General features: G+C 38.5%; 1 protein-coding gene across 13 annotated transcripts in view; it reads right to left on the bottom strand.

Annotated features, from left to right (window-relative positions):
- Positions 1-24,030, bottom strand: part of TNRC6A (trinucleotide repeat containing adaptor 6A) — a 110,439-nt gene extending 86,409 nt beyond the window's left edge. For 9 of the 13 annotated variants that reach the window (XM_058286266.2, XM_058286265.2, XM_058286263.2 and 6 more), the window contains exons 1-2: positions 23,613-24,030; positions 23,163-23,210 (exon numbers count right to left, since the gene is read on the bottom strand). In XM_058286266.2, coding sequence (XP_058142249.1) covers positions 23,163-23,210; positions 23,613-23,617 — 53 coding nt within the window. In that variant the 5' untranslated portion in view covers positions 23,618-24,030. The other 4 variants (XM_071211241.1, XM_058286260.2, XM_058286259.2 and 1 more) reach the window with 3 other exon arrangements.
- Between the last annotated feature and the right edge of the window lie 346 nt (positions 24,031-24,376).

A 24,376-nucleotide genomic window follows, 5' to 3' on the forward strand; every position in this document is an offset into this window, starting at 1 on the left:
CTTGAACAAAAGGGGGGAAATAGTAAAGACAAATGAGTTTGTCTAAGAGACTTCAAAATGAATTGGGAGGTCAGAGGGGTTGCATTTATGCACACTTCAGCAGGATCTGAGAGACAGCCAAAGTAAATACAACCGCAGGTAGTGGTGCTCTTGAGGGCAACGGAGACACCCAGGTTCTATGGTAACGGTACATGGCTCCAGAGTTTGGTGCCTTGCCAGTGGGCCCTACTTTGGAATTTGTGTTCCTGAGTGTGATGGAGTTGGACTCAGATGTGAGTTCTCTACACATGCCTCTTCTGTCCCTTTTATTGAACCTGTGGTTGATGCTGGGGTTGGTGTATGCCCAGGAGACTTGATTCTCTGGGTTGTCTATGTGTCAGCTGGGCCTTGAGCCCGAGAGTTGCAGCACCTACACTCCAGTTTATTGGACTTACCCAGGTCAGCTGACAGGAAGGTGAGGATGGACAACCACCACACCAAGGAAGCAAGAAAGTTCCATCCACCAGCTGTGTGGGACTGAAGGCCCTTCTCAACTGAGAAGTGGAGTGGGCATCGCCACCCCAGGATCCTCAGGATGGAGGAATAAAATATGGGTTAGAGTGGACTTACTGGTATTCTACTATAGAATTATTGTGACTCTAGCAATGTAAGAAATTATAACATTGATCTGGAGTCAGTGGCCATGGTAGTTGCTGAAGGCAGGGAGAGGGAAAAGGAGGTGTGATATGGGGGCATTTTCAGGACTTGGAGTTGTCCTGTATGATATTGCAGGGACAGATGCAGGTCATTATATATCCTGCCATAACCCAATGAATGGACTGGGAGAGTGTAAACTACAATGTAAACTATAATCCATGCTGTGTATCAGTGCACCAAAATGTATTCACCAAATGCAATGAATGTACCACACTAATGAAAGAAGTTGTTAATGTGGGAAAAGTCAGGGCTGTGCGGAGTGGGGCATATGGGAACCTCCTGTTATTTTTTAATGAAACATTTTGTGTGATATATGTATTTTTTAAAAAAAATAAAATATATATTTTTTTAAATGGGGATAAATAATCATATGGGGAAGCAGATGTGGCTCAAGTGATTGAGCTCCTGCCTACCACATGGGAGATCCCTGGTTCAGTTCCTTATGACTCCTAAAGAAGACAGTGAGCTGGTGCGACCAAAAGGCACAACAAGTTGATGCAACAAGATAACACAACAAGGGACACAAATGATAGACACAACAAAGGAGGGAACGGAGGTGGCTCAAGTGATTAGGTGCCTTCCTCCCACATTAGAGGTCCTAGGTTCAGTTCCCAGGGCCTCTTAAAGAAACAAGGAAGATGAAAAGACACAGCAAGTGCAAACAATGAAGGAGTGGAGAGAAATAAATAAAAGTATTAACCATATATGTATCTTCATCATAGGATTTTTATAAGGATTAAAGCCAGAGTGCTTACATAGCACAGTGTCCAAGTAAACAAACAAATCCCTTAGCAATTCTTGATGGCACCCAAAAGTCTCTATTTACCCTACTTAAGATACTATAGGCACTTATTATGCAGAAACATCTGAAATTCACAGCATCATACTTTCTTTTCTAATCTTGTTCTATGCCACTATAATTTTACTTCATGAGATATTCCCTTACTATTCATCTGGATTTTTTTCTCCCTTCCTCTCAAACTTCATTTTAAAGGTTTCTTGATAAGATTAGCAAGTGTTCTTTTGGACAAAAATCATCTCATCAGTACTTAAAAAGATGCATCGCACTTCCTCTCAAAGATTCAGCTAGTACTGTAAAAATACATCAGGGGGTAAAAAAATACTTCTGTTCTTCCACAGTATAATCATAGTCAACTAGTCATGCTTTTCCCACATGTCCTCCTTCAGATATCCAACTGGGAAAAAATACTAAGTGTACCATCTGTGACCAAACACTTCAGCTCCCTGGACTTAAATGCTAATGATGTTTACTTAAGATATTTGACTATACTATCACTACTAAAAGGATTTAAAGTTGAGATAGGTCTAAGTATTCCATCATGTTTGATACACGCTTCACTAAGACATTACTGTCACCAATCACCCATCTCTGAAAGCTAGTAGCAGGATACCTCAAATCTACAAGTACCTACAAATCTACCTTGTTGCTCAAGAAATGTTCCCCATTTATAAAAACTTGGTATTTTTATTTACTTATGCCCTGTACCATATGTACAAAGCTTTTGGAGTGGCTTATAAGAATCAATGAGGAAAACCCACTGAAACCCTGAGCATTTTTGAATGAAAATTCTTTAGTTTTTGGGTTTTGAATGTGGATTGTATGAACCACATATTTTTAAATGTACTAGTTCGGTGTGGTATTAATTTGACTGTTATTCACATGAAAGCAATCTTGACTTTTCTTTGTCAAAGTTTTCTGTTTATTCTGCTTGTTATTTTCTATGTACTGATAAAAAGATGTCTTTGTGAAGTTTGCTCTTCTGGCAATAAACTTTTAGACTTTTTTTTTAAAAAAAGAATCAATGTAGAGAAGTAGATGTGGCTCAAGTGATAAGGCCTCTGCCTGCCATATGGGAGGACCCAGGTTCAATCCCTGGGGCCTCCTCGTGAAAAAGAAGAGAAAGCATGCCTGCGTGGCAAGCCGAGTGCCCATGTGGTGAGCCGAGTGCCCATGTGGTGAGTTGAGTGTCTGCATGGCAAGCTGAGTGCCCACTAGTGCCTGCGTGGTAAGCCAGTGCCCATGTGGCAAGTCAAGTGCCCACACAGCAAGCTGAGTGCCCATGTGGTGAACCAGTGCCTGCACAAGTGAGTCACACAGCAAAAGGATGATGTTACAAAAGAGAGTTGAAGGAAAGAGTCAAAGTGAAGCACAGCAGAGACCAGGAACTGAGGTGGCGCAATTGACAGGGAACCTCTCTCCAAATCAGAGGTCCCCAAGATTGAATCCCAGTGAATACTAAAGGAGAAAGACAAGAAGACAAAAAGAGAAATAGATACAGAAGATCACACAGTGAATGGACACAGCAAAAGCAGCAGGGAGGAGAAGGGCTAAAGGGGAAGAAAAAAATTAAAAATACATAAAAAAAAATACACTAGAGGCTAAAGGCAGGCAGAGAGAAAAACAGGTGTAATATGGGGGCTCTTTCAGGACTTTGAAATCATTCTGAATGACAGTGTAACAACAGGTATAGGCCATTTTATATCTTCCCATAACATGCAGAATTGTGTGGAAAAGAGTATACACTACAATGTGAACTATAGTCCATGCTCAGTGGCAATGCCCCAGGATACATTTATCAGTTACAATAAATGTATGTGCCACACTAATGAAGGATGCTGTTTATATGGGAGGGTGAGGGAGGTATAGGGAGCAGGGCATATGAGAATCCCTATATTTTGTGTATAATATTTAAGTAATCTATCTTTTAATACATATATATAACATGAAAAAAAATACACTAGAAGGAGCAGATGTGGCTCAAGCAGTTAGGCACCTGCCTCCCACAAGAGAGGTCTCGGGTTTGGTTCCTGGTGCCTCCTAAAAAAGATGAGCGAGGCAGCGAGCTGACACGAAGGCCTGGTATGACAAGCTGATACAACGAGATGCCTCAATGAGGAGACACAACAAGATACAACAAGCAGGTAGCAGATATGGCTCAAGCAGTTGAGCACCTACCTCACACATGGGAGATCTCAGGTTCAGTTCCCAGTGACTTCTAAAGAAGGCAAACAGACATCAAGCAAAAACAAGTACAGAGCAAAAGAACCTGAGAAGACAACAAGTTAAAAAAAAAAAAAACTATCAAGACAAGGAGCAAACGACAGGCAGACGAGAAAAAATAAACAAGCAGGGAATGGATGAAGCCCAAGCAGTTGAGTGCCCATCTCCCACATGGGAGGTCCCAGGTTCAGTTCCCAGTGCCTCCTAAAGAAAAACAATAAACAAAAACAAAAAACAAAACAAAACAAACAAAACAGAAAAGAAGCAAAAAACAACTATTAGAGCAAAAAACCATGAAAGCAAATAACGAACTCAAACAATGAGCAAACAAAAGGGCCATCTCAGGGCAGGGGGAAATACACTAGAGGCATATAAAGCACATGTGAACAGGCAAAAGAAAAAAAATCATTAAACTAAGAGAAAGGACGATCTAAATCACACAGTGAAGAAAAGAGCGGGAAAAGATAAGAAAACTGCCAGCCAAAAATTCTTTATTGGGCAAAACTGGCCAGGGAAAGTTTAAAATATTCACAGATAAACAGAAACAAGGAGTTCACCAACAAAAGACCTACCTGTCTTATAAGAATTAGCAGGGGGAAATTCTACAGGTTGAAAGGAAAAGACAGAGAGAGTGGCCTGGAGTGAAGAAATGATCGCCAGTAACCCATTAGTACTCTACCCTAAATATACAATTCTACTCTTTAATGCCCATATAAGAGTCAGATACTTGAAAATAGAAACTAGAAAAAGGCATATTTCCTGATAACAGACATGCAAAATATAAAGTGGTAAAGTGAGACAAAACAACATAAAGAGGGGAAACACAGGGATATGGGAGCAGAGAATATGTATACTATTGAAGCTAAACTGGTATTTTTTCAAACTAGTAGCTTACAGACGTAGGTTGTATAATATAGGGTAAAAGAGAGTATTTTAAAAAATACACAGAAACAGAAATGAGAAAGGTACTGGTCAGACACATTATAAAAGAGGAACTAGACGGATAAGGAGGATGAAAAAAGGAAAAGGGACGAAAAGAGATGACATATAAAAACTAAAGGTCAAAACAGCTTTAGTACTAGCTTTACAGTAGTTAACACTTAATGCTAATAGATTAAATTCCCAATGATAAAATGGATAAAAACACAAGATCCAACTATATACTGTTTACAACAGACTCACCTTAGACTCAAAGACACAAATAGGTTGAAAGTGAAAGTATGCAAAAAGATATTCCATGCAAAGAGTAACCAAAAAGAACTGGGGTAACTATACCAACATTGATCAAAATAGACTTTAGGTCAATAGCCGTTAAAAGAGACATAAGCGACTATATATTTATAAAAAGGGCAATATACGAGGAATAAAATAACCATCATAAATATCTATGCACCTAACCATGGTGTCCAAAATACATGAGACAAACACTGGCAAACCTGAAGGGAGTGGGAGGCCCTGGGTTCCCTTTCCAGGGCCTCCTTGAAGGCAAGCTGGCCCGCGCCCATGGAGAGCTGATGGCCCACAGAGAGCTGATGGGCCATGGAGAGCTGGCGCGGCAAGACAACGCAACAAAGGAAGACAAGTAGGCATAGAAGAACGCACAGTGAATGGACATAGAGAGCAGACAGTGAGCAAGTATCAAGGGGGGAGATAAATAAATAAATCTTAAAAAAAAACTGAAGGGAGAAATAAGACACTTCTACATTAATCAATCAGTACTCTCACCAAGAGATCACCTAGACAGATAACCAATAAGGAAAGAAAGAATTTGATTAACATGATAAACAAAATGGAATGATGCTGGAAATAACAGACAAAGAAATGGAAAATCCACAAATAGGAAGCAAATGTGGCTCAAGTGACTGGGTTCTCGCCATACCATATGGGAGGTCCTAAGTTTGGTTCCCAGGGCCTCCTGGTGAAGGCAAGCTGGACTGCACGGAGAGCTGGCCCATGTGGAAAGCTGAGCTGCGTGGAGAGCTGACACAACAAAAAAGAGAAACAGAGGAAAGACAATAAGAGACACAACAAAACAGGGGCTGAGGTGGCTCAAGGGATTGAGTGCCTCTTTTCAACACTGGAAGGTTCCAAGATCGGTTACAGGTGTCTCCTAAAGAGAAGATGAGAAGACAAGCAGACACAGAAGAATGTGCAGTGAATGGATACAGAGAGCAGACAGTCTAAGTGGTGGGGGCGGGGGAATAAATTTTTTAAAAAAAGAAAATCCACAAAAATATAAAAGTTAAATAACACTCTCAAATAATAAGTAGGTCAAAGAAGAAACTGCAGGGGAAATCTAAATATCTTCAGACAAATGAACACAAGAACACAACATATAGAGATGCAGCAAAGGCAGGGCCGAGAGGGAAATTTACAGCCCTAAGTGCCTCCATTAAAAAAGAGGAGCTAAATCATAGACCTAACTGCACACCCAGGGGAACCAGAAAAAGAACAGCAAATTACATGCAAAGCAAGTAGAAAGAAAGAAATAACAAAGATTGAAGCAGAAATAAATGAAATTGAAAATTAAAAAACAAAACAAAACACTAGAGAGCATTAACAAAACCAAAAGATGGTTCTTTGAAAAGAACAATGAAACTGACAAACAGTCGACTGACAAAAAAGAGAGAAGCTACAAATAAATAAAATCAGGAATGAGAAAGGAGGTATTATTACTGACACCAAAGAAATAAAAAGGACCATGTGGATACTATGAAACCCAGACGAAATGGGCAGATTCCTAGACACATACAACCTACACTGACTCTAGAAGAAACAGAATATCTCAATTACAATAAAGAGATTGAGTGTGTCATCAAAAACATCCTAAGGACCAGATGGTTTCACAGAGGAATTCTACCAATCATTCCAAGAAGAATTAATACCAGTCCTGCTCAAATTCTTCCAAAAAACTGAAGAGGAAAGAACAATACCTAACTCATTCTACAAGGCCAACATGACCCCAATATCAAAGTCAGATAAGGAAACTACAAGAAAAGAAAATTACAGGCAAATTGCCTAAGAATATAATGCAAATATCCTCAACAAAATACTTGAAAATCAAACCAACAGGACATTGAAAGAATTATATAACACGATCAATTGGGTTTTATCTCAGGTATACAAGGGTGGTTCAACCTAAGAAAATCAATTCACATATAATACACATTAACAAAAGAAAGGGGGGGGGGGGAATCCCACATGATAATCTCCAGGGATACAGAAAAGGCATCTGACAAAATCCAGCATCATTTAATGGTAAAAACACTTAGAAAAGTAGGAACAGAGGTAGACTGATAAAGGGCATATAAGAAAAACCCACAGGTAACATGGTACTCAATGGTAAAAAACTTTAAGCTTTTCCTCTAAGATCTGGAACAAGAGAAGGATGCCTACTGTCACCACCGTTTTTAACATTGTACTTGGACATTCTAGCTAGAGCAGTTAAGCAAAAAAAAGAAAAGGCATCCAAACTGGAAGGAAAGAAGTAAAACTTTCACTATTTGCAGATGACATGATCCTCTGTATACAAAGCCCAAACACATCTACAGCAAAGCTACTAAAACGAATAAATGTATTCAGTAAAGTGGCAGGGTACAAGATAAAAATGCAAACATCGGAAGTATTTCTACATTCTAGTAATGAGCAATTTGATGAGGAAATCAACAAAAAAATCCATTTACAATAGCTAAATAAAAGAATTATTGGGAGTGGATATAGCTCAAGTGGTTGAGAGCCTGCTTCCCATCTATGAGGTCCTGGGTTCAATCTGGGGTACTTCATAAAATAAAATAAAAAAACTAGTATCTACAAATAAATTTTACCAAGAATGTCAATTCTACCCAAAATTATTTATGATTCAAAACAATCCCAATCAAACAACAACCTATTGCAGAAATGGAAAAGCCTATCATCAAATCATATACATGACAGAATATCCTATCATTAATTAAAAGGAATGACAGGACATATCATTAATTAAAAGGAGTTATGCTTATTGATGAGGAATGTTCTTATACTAAGTTAAAATGTAATTTGCAGAAATATGAGTAGTGATCTCCCATTATGTTATTTTTAAAGTGGTATATCTGTATATGCTTGCATAACTTTATACAAACTTAGGGAATTTATGGGGAAATATCCTCAAGAATTAGGAACAGTGGAGTAATGTCACAGAATAATGCATTACTCTTAAAAACAAGAATCCATACAGGTATGAATAAATATAAATGAATTAATAAATTTAGATAGAAAGGGCAGATTTTACAGTAGAAGGTACAATTAGGGAAATTAAGTTTTTTAAAAAGTTCATCCCTTCATTGAACTATTAAGTATACATTACTTTTGTAATCAGGAAAAAAATACACCTATTTATTTTTTAAGTTCACAGTTTTTACTCTACACTTCATGTTTATTTATGTTCATGTATGAATATCCTTCAGTAAATACATTAGAGAAAAAAAATAAAGGCAACAGGAAGGGCCAATAGGAAGAGAAGAGAAACAGCAAAAAGTTGATGAGTCTGAGAGTCAAGAATTGTGGGAAGCAGGAAGAGAGGCATAAGGCACAACTCCTGCAAGGGCAGTAGGACATGTGTCACTGAAAGTCAAAGGAGTGAGGACATGTGCCAGAGCAAAGGATTCTAAAGAAACATGGCAACTAAACACTAGGTTTAGTTGTGAACTGGGTCCTTTTGCTGTAAAGGACATAGCTGGTCAATTGGTGAAATCTGAATGGAATCTGAAGCTCTGATGTTAGTGACATATCAGTAACGTTTTTAATAGTTTTGAAGGCTGAATTGTTATGTATGAGTGTTCTTGGTTTTAGGGACAAACACATTAACATATTTAGGGACAATGGGTCATTAGTTGCAAAATAATAAACTTTGGAAATAGTTTAGAAAAAAAAGAATGAGAGAAAAAGGAAAATAGAGCAAAAATGGTAAAATATTTGCATCTGAGGAATATTAGTGATGGATAAATAAGTAAGATACTTACGACTTTTCTCTAAAGTTTAAGTTTTTTAAAAAATCACAGGTAAAAAAGTAGCTAAATAAAATTGACACATCTATAAAATGGATACTATGCAGCTATAAAACAAGTAAAGAAAGTCTCTATATTTTAAAGGTTTATATTATTAACTGGGGGGAAAAAGACAAGACTGAATATGCTATCTTTTGTGTAAAATAGGGGGAGATAAGAATAATATACCTGTATGTCTTTTTATCTCCATAAAGAAATACTGTGGGAAGCGGATGTGGCTCAGGCAACTGGGCTCCAGCCTACCACATGGGAGGTCACTGTTTCAGATCTCAGTGCCTTCTAAAGACAGAGAGCTGGCATGACGAGCAGGTACAGCAAGCTGACACAACAAGAGACACAAGAAGAAAAAACATAATGAAAGATACAACAAAGCAGGAAGCAGAGGTTCCTGGTGCCTCCCAAAGAAACAAGGAACATGACAAGACTCAGCAAGTGAAAAACAAAGGGGTGAAGAGAAACAAATAAGTAAATAAAATAAATCTTAAAAAAAACAAAAAACAAATACTAGAAGCACACATATACTACTGGAAGCTAATAAAAGTACTTAACAGGAAGCGGATGTGGCTTAAGCAACTAGGCTCCTGTCTACCATATGGGAGGTCTAGGGTTAGGTTCCTGGGGCCTCCTGGTAAAGGTGAGCTGGCCCACAAGGAGTGCTGGCCCATGCAGGAGTGTTGGCCTGCACAGGAGTGCTGGCCCACGCCGAGAGTTGGCACAGCTAGATGACGCAACAAAAAGAGACACAGAGGAGACACAGAGGAGAGACAATAAGAGATGCAGCACACCAGGCAGCTGAGGTGGTACAAGAGACTGAGTGTCTCTCTCCCATTCTGGAGGATCCCAAGATCAGTTCTCACTGCTAACTAAAGAAAAGACAAGCAGACACAGAACACAGAGAAAATGGACACGGACAGCAGATAACGAGAGGGTGGGATGGGAGAGAAATAAAACTTAAAAATAAAATACTTATCATGGCAGGAGTATGGGGAGAAAAAAGAGCAAGAGGCAGGGTGGGGCAACACTGTATATTTCTAAATAGTATACGAATTTGAACCATAAAGCACAGGCAGAAAGCTTACCTTGGGAGGCACGGGTGCTAATGAAAACAATTTCCTTTTCGTTTTTTTGGAGGCAATGATTGAACCCTGGACACCTCATTTGTGGGAAGCCAATGCTCAACCACTGTGCCATATCAGCTAGCTCCCCTTAGTTGGTTCCTTCATTTGTTTGCTTGCTGTTTGTGTGGTTTTTTTTTGTTTCTAGGAGGCACCGCGGGGGACTGAACCCAAGACCTCCCATTTGGGAAGTAGGCACTCAATCACTTTAGCCACATCTGCTCCCTAACAACTTTTTTTTTAAGAATGAAGGGAAGATAGGAAATAAGGGATGAATTATGAAGAGTTCAGGTGACAGCTGGATCTCATAAAAAAGTAGGAGACTAAGCTTGAAGAGGGTTCCTACTGGACCCATAATATGAGCAATTGAATAAATAATGCTAGTAAAAGTTTATAACCCACTGAATAAAAATAAGAATCCATGAATCCGTAGTGATATTAATAAATAAATGAATTAATAAATAAATAGGGTAGAAGGGACAGATCTTACAGTAGAAAGTCAATGTATAAATTATGGAATTAAAAAATCATCACTTAGCAGCCAACTGATTCTGGCAAGAATTATCAATGGGTGCTAAGAGGAATGGGCAAAAACTTATGAGAAACAAGATATTTACATAATCTCCAAGTAGCTCCCAACAAGGGAAGTGGCTATGGCTCAAGCAGTTGGGCACCCATCTACCACACGGGAGGTCCCAGTTCCTCCTAAAGAAGACCAGCAAGAGAGTGAGCCGATGCATGAGCTGATATGACGGGCTGGCGCAACAGGCTGGTGCAACAAACTGATGCAACAAGGAGACACAAGGAGGAAACATAATGAAAGACAAAACAAGCAGGGAGTGGATGCAGCTCAAGCCACTGGGTACCTCCCTCCCACACGGGAGATCCCTGGTTTGGTTCCCAGTGCCTCCTAAAAAGAAGACAAGCAGACACAGAGCACACAACAAACAGACAAAGAGACGAGACAGCAAGGGCAAACAAGGAGGCAGGAAGAAATAAAGTATCTTCCAACGAGATAATTATTAATACAAAGACAAAAATAATAACTTTACAGTGGTGAAAAGAGACAGACACTGTCTTAACCAGGTATTTGAAGTTATCATCACCAGTGATAGGGTAAAAGGACATCAAGTGCACCCTGGTATCACACACTGAGAAAAAATATATCACTTCTGTACTACTCCTGTCAAAAATGCATAACCTGAATCTAATCATAAAAAAACACCAGACAGATAAAGAAAAATATTATACAAACACAGAAACATCAAACACAAAAGGACATCCTACAAATAGCTAAAAGTACTCTTTAAAAATATCACGGTCTTGAAGAACGAAGAAAAATGAGAAACTGTACCAGATTACAGATTTTTTTTTCAGAGAATAAACTTTATTTTTAAAAAGACTTTAGATTACAGAAAACCTACATTGAAAGTATAAGGGGTTCCCTTTTATCCCAACCTTTCCCCCTCCCACATTTTCCCTTACTAATAATATCTTACTATAGTGTGGTACATTTGTTACAATTGATGAATAAATATTGAAGCATTGCTACTAACAAAGGTCCATGGTTTACCTTATAGTTTATACTTTGTACCATACAATTTACAGGTTTTGACAAAATATATAATGACCTGTATCTATCATGACAATATCATACAGAACAATTCCAATGCCCTAAAAATTCCCTAAGCTTTACTCCCCCTCCTCTCAGAACTTCTGGTAACCACTTTCTTTGTTACACTGTTCTTCGGTTACAATAATGATGTGATGATGATGTTTACTTTGGTCCATGGCTGCATTTCCCCTTTACATGTGTTGTACACTGCTCAACCTTGAGGATTTGAGGATGGTGATACCTGCTCTGCTTCAGATTGAGAGGGGGCTTGTATCTTATGGGACAGATGGAAGGAACTGTTTTGCTTGTAGCTGTAGATACTCTGTTTCGGAGAACGGGGGTTTTCCATCATCATCATTATTTTGTTCATTGTCCTGGGTGAGTATGAAGAACTGGAGAGTAGGTGTTGGCTGCCACTCTGCTGAGATTCAGGGTTCAACCAGCACATGAACAGACAGAAGATTTAAGTCTCTGGGACATATATTTAAAGGGTATAGTGTTAATTATAGGTTCAAATAAAAGAGGAAGAAGAATCATGTGTAGGGAAAATTATAAGTCCGTTATATTGGGGAAATAGGTTGTCATATATTTCAAGGCCCACTGACGGGGTAGTATTTCAAGGGATTGTGTGCGTTGCCTATAGTGTCTGGATGTCTACAGCCCTCAAGAGCACCACTACTTGAGGCTTTGTTTACTGTGGCAGTTAGTAAGAGCTACCTGAGATATGAGTAAGTGAAACCTCAGTTTCCTGACTCACTTTAAAATCTCAGTCATAAAAATGCTTGCATTTAATGTTCTCCCCCTTTTGGTCAAGATTTTTTTTCAAATTCATCACTGACTGGTATTTGGTATTAATCCCCTTGGTGCCATGTAGGCTCAACCCCTGTAGTCATGTCCCATGCATGAGGTGGGGGGGATGTGGGAGTAGAGGAGAGGATACTTATTTGCTGAGTTTGGCTTAGAGAGAGGCCACAGTTGAGTAAAAAGGAGTTTTCAGGAGGTAACTTTTAGGTAACATCTATTATTAGGCCATGTTTCAATTTTACAAGAATAACGTTCATAAGTACAAGCATTAATATTGTTTTATTAGGCACTGCCTACATACTCAAGAGATTCTTGCCCCTCTATCCCTCTATTTAAGAACACAGATTACAAATTATTAAACAAACATGAAAATTAAATGCCACAAATGATCTTGGTTTGAATCCCTGACCACTGACCAGGAAAAAAATTCTTTCTTTTTTTTTCACTCAAAGGGCATTATTAGAGAGTGGATGTAGCTCAAGAGGTTGAGTGCCTACCTCTCATGTACAAGGTTCCAGGTTCAATCCCCAGTACCTTCTTTTAAAAAAAAAAAAGGTATTATTGCGACAAATGGCAAAATTTGAATCGAATAAATTAGCTATGAAGACTATACCAATGTTAATCCCCAATTTTTATAATGTTACTGTGCCTACTAGGAAAATATCCTTGATTTTATATAACATATGCTAAAGTTTTCAGGGGTAAAGTGATATAATATCTGCAAGTTATTTTTAAACAGTGCAGAAAAAAATAGTATGTATATAAAGGAGGAATGATCAAACAAACATCGTTAAATGTTAACATTTGAGCAACATGGGTGAAGGATATTTAGGAATTCTTTGTTCCATTCTCGCAACACTTCTCTAAAACTGAAATTATTTCAAAATAAAATCAGGCTGAGGAAAGTTGGTGAAATTAGAAATTGAGAGTATAAAAACCTCCCACCATAATGACAGAAGCATTCTATAGTTTACAAAATAGTCTGGCATATTATCCATTTTGAATGAACAACATCCCTGAAACAAAACTGATATTTTTCCCATTCAGTAGTTAAAGAGACCAAGAATCAGAAAGTTTAAGTGATTTGTCAGATGGTAGAAGGCAAAGCTTTGGACAAGGTAGATTCAAACCCAGGTTTGATTAGAAGGCAGTAAGAATATAGTGACACATGGGAAAAATAAATTAATGTAAATTATGGAGATAGCAGCAATATGCAATATTCTTGCATCAAAGTCAAAGAAAATACTTTATCAACACTAAAGGACAATAAAAGGTCAATAATAGCGGATATGGGATTTTTTTTTTGGACTAAGAAAAACTTTCAAAGTTTACTGGGGTGATGACTGTATACAACTCTGTGATGAAAGTGAGAGCCACTGAGTGTATACTTTGGAAAGAATGTACAAGGCATGGGACTGTATTAACAGTGAACCATGTGGTGAATGATGGACTATGGTGTGGTTGAAAGTACAAATACAGATCTCTCATGAACTGTAATACTAATACATAGCATTAATATTAGGGGGTGTATGGAAAAAACATACCAAGTGTAAGCCATGGACCAAAGTTAGTAGTAGTATAGTCTGATCATGTTTTTTCATAACCTGTAACAAATGTTCCACAACAATGTAAGGAATGATGTATGGGTATTCTACACATTATGCACTTTTGTTTTGTAAGCTCACAACTTCTCTAATTTAAAAACAACAACACAAAAACCCAGGTTTCCAGGTTTGCTAAATCTGCCCTTCTTTTGTGGCCTAGCTTAATTATTAGTTCCTTCATGAATCTTTTCCACCCACACAAACCTACCTCACCCTTGACCTTTAATTAATAAGGCTCACTTTCTAATTATTTCGGATGTTAATCTCACTTCTTCCAAACAGGACTAATTACTGCTCTGAAAGGAAAAACCAGTTCTTCTGCCTGTTTTGTACTCCCCCCCCCACTGGTCCCTCCAATTAGGTATCAATTCCTGCTTCCCTGCCTATCACTATTATCCTATCATCACCACCAAAAATGCACTCTTTTCACTCTTCCTCCTACTCTCATTCTACTTGTTTTCTAAGAGCCAGTTTAAATCCAATCTATTTATACAAGCATTTCCTAGGCAGTATAGCATGCAGCTAAGAGCTCAGGCTCTGGTGCCAAAAAAAAAAATTGGACTTAAATCTCAACTCTGCCAGCTATCTATGTAAGATTAAGCAACTTATTAAATTTCTCATTAAACCTCCCATCTCCTTATTTGTGAGAAGCCTCAAATCATATCTTCCTCAAAAGGTTGTTGTGAAGATTAAAATTAGGTAATACAGATCAAGTCCTTAACATATGCAACTAGATTTAAAAAAAAAACAAAAAACACTGCACTAGGCTGAGGTTAAGCCCTAAAGAAGGCTGTAACATGACCCCCATAGGGGAGAGTGAGCATAGGAGTAGAAAAAGAAATTGAAAAAATGAAAACAAAGTACTATGGCACAATGCAGAATGAGGTAGGTGCCAAATCAACAGCTAGAGGTCCCAGATTCCAGACTGCAAACCAGAGCAAATCAGGTACCAAAAGCAGACAAAGGCATTACAAAAGAGAAAACTACAGACCAATAATTCTTATAAATATAGATTCAAAAATCCTCAACAAAAGTATAAATTGGATTTAGTAAAATATAAAAAGAATTGTACACCATGACCAAGAGGGATTTATCCCAAGAATGCAACGATGGTTTAACATACAAAAACCAATCAATGTAATACAACACATTCAAAGAATAAAGGACAAAAATCTCATGGTATCGCAATAGACACAGAAAGCACTTGGCAAAATCCAACATCTTTTCAAGACAAAAACAACAAACTTGGAATAAAGTAAACTTATTTAATCTGATTAAAAAAGAAAAAGAAAAAACCCACAGTTCACATCATACTTGATGATAAAGAATGAATGCTGGGAAGAGCTGTGGCTCAAGCAGCTGGGTGCCCAATTCTCACATGGGAGGTCCCAGGTTCAGTTTCTGTTGCCTCCTAAGGAAGACTAACGAGGAGACAGACAAGGAGCCATCTCAGGGGGGAAGGGAAAAAAAAAAAAAAACTGAATGCTTTCCCCTGAGTTCAGGAAATAGGCAAGGATGTCTGTTTTTGCCACTTCTATTCAACACTTACTGGAAGCTCTAGTCAAGGAAATTATGGAAGAAAAAAGAAAGAAAAGGAATGGAATTGCTGGGTCCAACAGTAATTTTTTTTTTAAATTTTCGAGGACGTTCCAGACTGCTTTCCAAAGTGGCTGCACTATTTTACATTCCCACCAGCAGTGTATGGAGAGTTCTAATTTCTCCATATCATCATCAGCACTTATTATCTGTCTTTTCCATTGTAGCCATCCTAGCAGGTATAAAATGGCATCTCATGGTTTTGATTCACATATCCCTGATAATTAATGATGTAAAACATCTTTTCATGTGCTTATCGGTCATTTGCTCTGCAGGAGAAAGGTCTATTCATATCTTTGCCCATTTAAATATATATTTATTTTTCTTTATTGGAGAAGTGTGCATTTATAGAATTATGCATAAAATACAGGATTCCCATACACCACACTATTATCAACAACTTGCATTGGTGTGAAATTTGTTACAATTGATAGCACATTTTTATAATGGTACTGTTAACTTTAGACCATGGTTTAACTTAGGGTTCACTGCGTAATGTAGTTCCTGAACTCTACCTATTTTTTTATTGTTTTTTTTTTTATTGTTGAGTTCTGAGAGTTCTTTATATATTCTGGGAACAAGCCCTCATTAGATTTATGATTTCCAAATATTTTCCTCAGTCTATGGGTTCCCTTTTCACTTTCTTGATGGTATCCCTTGAAGCTTAAAAGTTTTAAATTTTAGTAAGTCCAGTGCATCTGGGTTGTTTTGTTGTTGTTGTTATGCAATCCAAGTTCACAAGCTTTACTATGTTTTCTTTTAAGAATTTTATAGTTTGGGCTCTTACATTTAGGTCTACAATTCACTTTTGAGTTAAATTATATACACACACACAAATAAACATGTGGATAGCTAGTTGTTCCAGCAGGAGAAATGAAGGTATGTCCACACAAAAACCCGTACATGAATGTTCACAGCAGTATTATTCATAATAGCCAAAAAGAAGAAACTGAAATGTCCATCAACTAACAAACAAAAAAATGTGATATGGTCATACAATGGAGTATTATTCAGCTATAAAAAAAAATGAAGTACTGACACATGCTACAAAATGGATGAACCACGAAAACATTATGCTAAGTGAAAGACACTAGACACAAAAGGCCACATACTGAATATAGGCAATGTCCAGAAGACGCAAATCCATAAAGACTGAAGTAGATTAGTGATTGCCAGGAGCTGTAGGGAGAGGCAAATGACGTATCACAGTTAATGGGTAAAGGGGTTCTTTTTGGGGTGATGAAAATATTCTGGAATTAGATAGTGGTAATTGTTGCACAACTCTGTAAATATACTAAAAACCACCGAATTGTACATTTTGAACAGTTTAAAAGAGTATGTGAATTATATCTCAATAAAGCTATTATTAAAAAATTTGAGGGAGAAATTGAAAAATGAATTTGAGGGTAGGGCAAGAGATAGAAGAGACAGAAATAAAGCAGAACAGATAAATGGGCCAGAGAACAGACAAACAGCTTTAATTCCAGAGTCACTGGGGGACACAACTAAGGTTTCTAAGAAAACAACGACAGGGTCAGAACTGTGACTTGAGGACGATTAACTTGTAGCAGTGAAAAGAATTCACATTTTGGGTCCCTTTCTGTCTTTACATGGCAAGCATCTCATTTAAATGCTTCAAATTGCCTATGCATTTGCAAGTAAAGCAATTTAAAGCATTTCATCCTCTGCATAGTCACTTATCAAAGTGATCAAATACACTTAAAACCAGTGAATATTTAAGAATCATACACCACTATTTCCTCATATGTGCACACATATATTGTGGAAGGATACTTCAAAAGAATGTAAGTATAAGAAGGGACAACAAAATACAGAAGTTAGAACTATAAAAATATTCAACATCAATGGAACAAGCTACTTAATAAATGCTAGCTGACTGAAAACCACTAGTAAGGAAAGCAAAACAAGTGAACTTAATATTGTTTGTTATACAAAATCCAATCAACTACTGTTTACACAAAATATCTTGTAAGGTTCAAAGTATAAAATTCCTTAACCAGGTTTCGATCTGATTTCAACATTCCATTTGAGATGGGAAGTCAGCTGAGTCATCATCTCATAACTTATCACTGCAGTAAACTCAAAATGCTTTTCCATAGTTACAAGTGCAGAAATGTTAGGATTTCTGCCTCATATCCAACACACACACACACACAGTATACAAATGCAAATCATTTTTAAAATAATACCATTTTTAAAAGGAAACTTAAACTGTATTTTCATGGTTTTTTTTTTTTGAAATTGATAAAACTATGCCTTGGTTGAATGACACTTTCTCTTCTTTAAATCTCAAAATCCCAAAACACACACCCTCCTTATAATGCAATGCTTCCTAATCTCTCGGGAGCCATGATCCTTTGAAATCTAATAAATGCCAAGGATAATCTCTATTAAAACACACACACACACTCACATTCAATTTTTCACACTACTTCATATCAACTGAGGTCCCTGTGTGGAATCTAGGATGAAAACCCCTGTTCTGGTAGCACACTGTACTCTAACTTCAACAAGAATTCTTTTCATTTTCTTACCACAGTTATAAATGAATCACTGGTCAAAGTTGAAAACAAGCAACTTTTATGTCTAGCAATTCGTATGGGAGCTATACTCTTCACAAAATCAATCATTACAAATGATCAATTTAAACATGAAGACCTATAAATATCATAACTTCAAATATTCATAGTTACATCTCAGTTTAAACTATTTGGTGTTTCCTAAAATAAAACACTGAATTAGTATAAGGGTAAGAGTATTGGATAATAACCTTACAGTTAATTGCTTAAAAATGGTGGGGGAAGGAATGATGTGATGCACTAAGAACAAACATGACCTGTGGGATATTTGTGCCAAAACATTTTTTAAACAAAATCCAATCACTTCAAACAATGGAACGAATTGATACTGAAGCCTGCAAAACAACTAGCCTGGACTATACCATGCAAGGGGCAGAAAAGGCTAACTTTCGGCAAGGAAACTAAAGACAAGGTGATTAAATGCAACCCTGGATTAAAAAACAAAGAACAAGTTAAATTCCCCAGTGGGATAATTTGATTGTTATGTAAAATGCCATTGTTCTTGGGAGAAACACAAGTAACAAACTGTTAATCAGTAAACCTAGGCAAAGAGATACAGGTGTTCATTGCATTGTTTTTCCTACTTTCCTTAAGGTTAGAAAATTTTTAGTTTTGTTTTTTTTCCAGTTAAAATTCAATGGGGAATTTTTTTATTTTGAGTGACAGACTTTTCATAAGTCAGTATGAAGAGAACACATATAACACATCTTTTTCTTTAGTCTTTCCAATCATGGGCAATACTTTTGATACTGTCATAAATACAACCATAATGGATTTTAAGTCTTTTCTATTTATACTTGCAGGCATATTTCAGATGCCAAAATTCAGAACAGGATACAGAATGGTACTCAGATTTTACGATGTTTATATTTAAATTTTCCACAGAGTGGCTTCACATTTTAAACTAAGAGTACAGTTTGTGATTTATTTATTCTATTAATTGATTTACCATAGTTGGCCAAATTAGGCTAGAAAGAAACACAAATATGAATTCATTAGCCTGCAAATCCTATAAAAGGAAAGCAAAAGAAAAGCTTAACAAAAACAGACTTTTTTTCCCAGATGAAGGTTGATGAATTGTAAGCACAGGGTCCATTTTAGCTAGGGAGACTGAATGCCCCAGTTTATTCCTGTTGTTCCAGTCTTTTATGATTTAGCACTTGTCCTAGGCAAAAATGTTTCAATGTCCCACTTTAGATGTTATATGATATGGTATACGAACGCACCTTTAACAATGGTACTCGATAGCTGGTTAAAAACAAAACAAAACATGAAGTATGTAAGTTTTGCTTTAGACAATATAGCTTACATTATAGAAAATTACTCATCACTGGAATGGGCATAATTACTTCTTCAGAAAGAAATGAGACACCAACGTTTTATTTTTTCTATTGTGCAATGTAAAATAGAATACTGCATAGTGGAAAGAACACTAGAGTTTGAGTCAAAATGTCCTGTTTGAATTCCAGCTGTGCCACCTGTTAGAGAATATAACCTTGACCAAGTTACTTGATCTTCTCAACCATAGCTTTTGTAAAATGAGGGAGTTAAAATACTGGCTGATCTCTAGCTAAGGTCATATCCTGCTCTAAATCCTTAATGGTTCTATGACTCTGGCCTCCAAAATATTTTTAGAAATTAGACCAGTTAAGCTGTACTAGAAGAGATATTTTACAACCAGAATATGAAACATCATTTTCTCTCCCCAAACACTTATTTCTGTTCTCACCTCTATTCTATACAGAAGCTGGATCAATTTCCCATTTAACAAGATGGAGACCTCTGTGTATTTAGACTCACAATTAATCAGCTACCAAATCCCAGATTCCACCTCCACAGGTATCTCACTCTCACCTTTTTTCTATCACTTTAATGTAGGTCTTCATGACCTCTTGTCTAGATCACTAGCTGATCTCCCATAATTACACCCAATCACTAATCCCAGCCTGGAAGTCTACTAATGTAATTATGAAACCACCATGCAAGAGCTCCCCACTACATACAGATTTATGCACTCCTCTATCTGACACTTGAGAACTTCCAATTCTGGCCTCAACCAGTTTGCTACAAATCCCTTATATTCCAAACAAAATCTTACTTCTATTTCAAAATCCCCTCTACTTTCCAGATGTCCCTTTACTTCTGCTGCTGTTCTTCCTTTGCCTTTCAAAATTGATTCCACTCTTTAAAATTCAGTTCAAATGCTCACCACCCACACCTGAGCATGATAGCTCCCTCTTCTAAATGCCCATGGTAACTGACATAATGTGACAATATTAATGGCCAAACGTGAATTAAGAGAGATAGTTTACTTAAGTTTATCTCTTGAGCCAATTTGGTTTACAGAGCAGTGGCTACCTGGCACATAGTTTTGAGGACGATTTGCAGGTCAGAGGAAAAGGAGAATAACAGCACACACCTCTTTACATTCAGAGATCAGAGATTCCAAATTGGGGGCCCACATTATGAGGTTTGAGCTGCAGTGGTAAACTAATATCAATTTAACACTTAAAGTCTTGGGAATTTCACATTAAAAATCCAACTCTTTGGATAGCTTCAGAAAAGAATGATGATCTAGAACAGCGGTTCTCAATCATGGGCTATTTTGTCCCTCACGGAACATTTTCATTACCACAATTTGGAGGTGGGAAAGGCACAAGACACTTCTCACAGTAATGAATCATCCAGTGCAAAATGTTAACAGCACCAAGGTTGAGAAACCTTGGTCTAGTAGTATTTTATGTATCTGTGAGTTCTGCCTCTCCAAAGAGATGTTTAAAGTTTTTTGCAAGGTAAACAACCAGACCTCTAATAAGAGACAATAGTCCAAAGCCAAACACCAACTGGAAGTTACTTAACCTCTCTGTGCCTCAAATTGATTATCTACAAAAGAGGGATAATAATAGTACCCACCTTACAGGGTGTTGCAAGGATCAAATGAGTTAATACATGTAAAGTTTTTGGAAAAGTGTTCCAGGCAAATTATAAGCACTCAATAAATCTAGCTATTTCTATTCTTCCCTTCCCTAGTGCCTAGTCTTGCACTTGGAACACAGAAGATGCTCAATAAATGTTTGCTAAATCAATATGGAATAATGCCTTGACTTCCTGGGGAGAGCACTAAAGGGTAAAATGATATACCATCCTTATTTGAGAAAAAGGATGCATGGAGCTAGAAACAGGAGTTGAAAGGAAGCATGTGCCCACCTAATCACTTCTCTTCTCCTGAGAACACTTATAACCTTTATGAAATGTTCCTCTCTCACTGGGTCATTAGCAGACATTGCCCTATAATCTCCTTGATATTAGGAGTTTTTCCTTTTCCATGGTGTCTTCTGACCAGCTGAAGATCTTTAAGCATAAGAATGAAATAGTATCTTCTTTTGACCTCTACATCACCTATCTTGTGCAACAGATACTTATGTATTTACTATAATCTTCCTATTCTAGTGCATGCTCTCTGGCTGGGGACAACACTAGATTCCTTTTTATATAACCCAAGGGGTCTAACAGACTTTAGCAGCTGACTAGCCCAAACTTCTCATTTTATAGATTAGACAGACAGGTTAAGCAATTTGCCAAGAGTCAAGGTCACACTGCTGGGATTCAACCATGATACATAACCAACACAAGACTCCAAGTTCTACCCAGTCATTATAGAAGATGAAAATTACACCTGAGGTAGTGACAATTTTTAATCAAATCCTGGAAAGCCTCCATAGGGATTAGCCTGACATAGTACCTAACAAAGCAAAAATGTAAGGAGAAATAGATCCAAACTCCAAACTCCTTTCTGCTGCTGAAATTATACCTTGGTAACAACAAAAGCTTCAATAGTTTTGACAACAAAACTTATTTAAATGTCCAAGAAACAGTCCTTTAGTGAGTGATGTCAGGCTTATTTTCCATTAAATGATCCTTATTAGTTTAAGTAACCAGAAAAACCTTTCATTGGGTAAGCTAACGATGTCCATTCTTCACCAAGTGAACAGATTAATGATCACGTGAACAGATAAGTATCTATAAAACTAAAAAGGCCAGCGATTTGGAATGATTCTGGGGGTAGAAAACATTCCGAAATTTGAATTGAGTTAATAACCTCAATATAAACCTAAAAATTGCAATCACGGGGTGTGAACTACATTAAAACCTGAAATATGAGAAATTCTATTTCATTCTGTCCAAGTAGGAAAAAAAAACAAAACCAAACCCATTCCCTGATTTGGTTAATCTAGAAGTTTCTTTGAGTGGCCCAATATGATGGAAAAGGAAAAGGCAAATAAGAAAGGAAAAGATCATAAGAGAATGTGAAAAACGAATGTGAAAAAGAGTTAAATACAGGGCAATGTACTGATCCTTAAGCAATTAAAGCCCAATTAAGAGCTAAACATTTCCATGAAGACATAGTTTAAAACACAAAAAACTCCCTTTGCGGAGTTGATTTAGGTTACCAATGAAAAAACGCTACCGTCCAACAGCAATGGTAAACACTGACAACAGATTTTTTTTTATTTTACCAGCTGATAAAAACAGGAGACACAAATATAGTTTCAAAGGAAAACAAAATGTAGTTTATACTTGGTAAAGTTCAAGGGCAAACTGCTTCCAGTGCAACAGAATTCATCTGACTACAATGTGTTGGGGGGGAAATGCGAACACATAGTATCAATTTTTATAAAGGCAACAATTTGAGCTACAAAGTAATAACGGGGAAGCCAAAACAGTTTGACAGCCCGCCATAAGGGCCGCCTCAATCATGAGTCACACAATGCCTGCACCATTTACAATAGTAATTAATGCGCAAGTCCCCTAATTAAATTCTAAAAGGATAAGAATGCTTTAACTAAGTTTACAAGAATTGCTTTTCCCTGCTTTTTTCCCTGAGAAAATAACACTCGTAATTATGCATTTCCCCTCAATCCTTCCATTCCATATTCCCTCCAGCCGATTCTCCCGTCTGTCCCCTGCATGCGAAATGAAACCGGGGAACTTCTAAACCGAGAAAGGGCGAGCCAGAGTGAAAACACACGATTAATGGGGCAAGAGACGGAAGGTTCGCCCATCTTACCTGCTTAGATTTCTTTCTACGTCTTTGGTAGCTTTAGCTTCCAATTCTCTAGAAGAGAAAAGAAAACGAGATGCGGGTGAAAACCGAGCTGCTGCGGCAAAGGCTCGAGCCTGGCGGGATGGGGGAAGGGAAAGGGGCGCGCGGCGCGGGGGGCGCGCGGCGAGGGGGGGCCGCGCGGCGGGGGAGGCGAGCACAAAGCTGCAGGTCTGCAGCCTTGGCTGTGGTCTGGCGGCGGGGGCGAGGCACAGCCCTGCGGCCCAGCCCGGCGACGCAGCGCGGTTCCCTGGGGCACCCACACGCACGTCCGCGGGCCTCCGCAGCAGCGCAGCCCGCGCCCTCCCGCCGAGGCCCGCGGTCTCCGGGACGCCTGGCACCGCCGCCCGCAATCGCGGGCCCTGCGGCAGCGCCGGAGGCTCCGCCCGTCCGGCGAACAGCCCCCGCCCGGCTCACCTCATGTGTGTAAAGTGCACGAGCAAGTGGGGCGCGGCGAACGAGGCTCACGAGCCTCAAGCCCTCCGCAGCGCCGCGGGTAGAGGCCCGAGCCGCTGCACCACCGCCATTTTCTACACCGACCCGCTGCCGCCGCCGCCGCCGCCGCCGCCGCTGCTGCTGCAGGCCCCAAGCCGGAAGTGAATGCCCATTCTGCAACCCCTTCCGGGGGCGCCGCAGTCTCCGGCCCCAAGATGGAGGCCCTAGCAACGTACTCCGCAGGGCGTGCCAGGTCTTGGCAACCTCCCAGGCACCGCGCGCGAGTACCCTCGGGTCTCACCGGAGGTCAGGACCTCCGAGACACCTAGCAGAGAGGCTGTGGGGGCCCTCGGAGCCCACCTTTTCAATTCGTGGCCTGCTGTAGTCTGACTTGGGCTCCTCCCCGCCTTCTTTGCTGCGACACAAGTTTCCTCCCCGTCCGCCCTTCCTCTACCGAAACACACTGATAGTAATAATAATAATAATAATAATAGCTGTACTAAATCGCAAATTCTGCCGCTGCCTCAGCGCGAGCCCCCGCCGCTTTTGATTCGACCTCTTACTAATTATTTTTGACCTTGGGCCCGTTATATAACTTCTCTACTTATTATTTTTCTCCTCAATAAAGAATCCCTACCTGAGAAGGGCTGTGATATTTAAAAACGATTTGTTACTCAACAAATTTTGCAGACCCTTTGACTCAGCAATTCCATTTGCACGACTGTCTGCTCAGAAAATAATCCTAG

The sequence above is a fragment of the Dasypus novemcinctus genome, chromosome 23 (genome assembly GCF_030445035.2).
Source record: "Dasypus novemcinctus isolate mDasNov1 chromosome 23, mDasNov1.1.hap2, whole genome shotgun sequence".
NCBI lineage: Eukaryota > Metazoa > Chordata > Mammalia > Cingulata > Dasypodidae > Dasypus > Dasypus novemcinctus.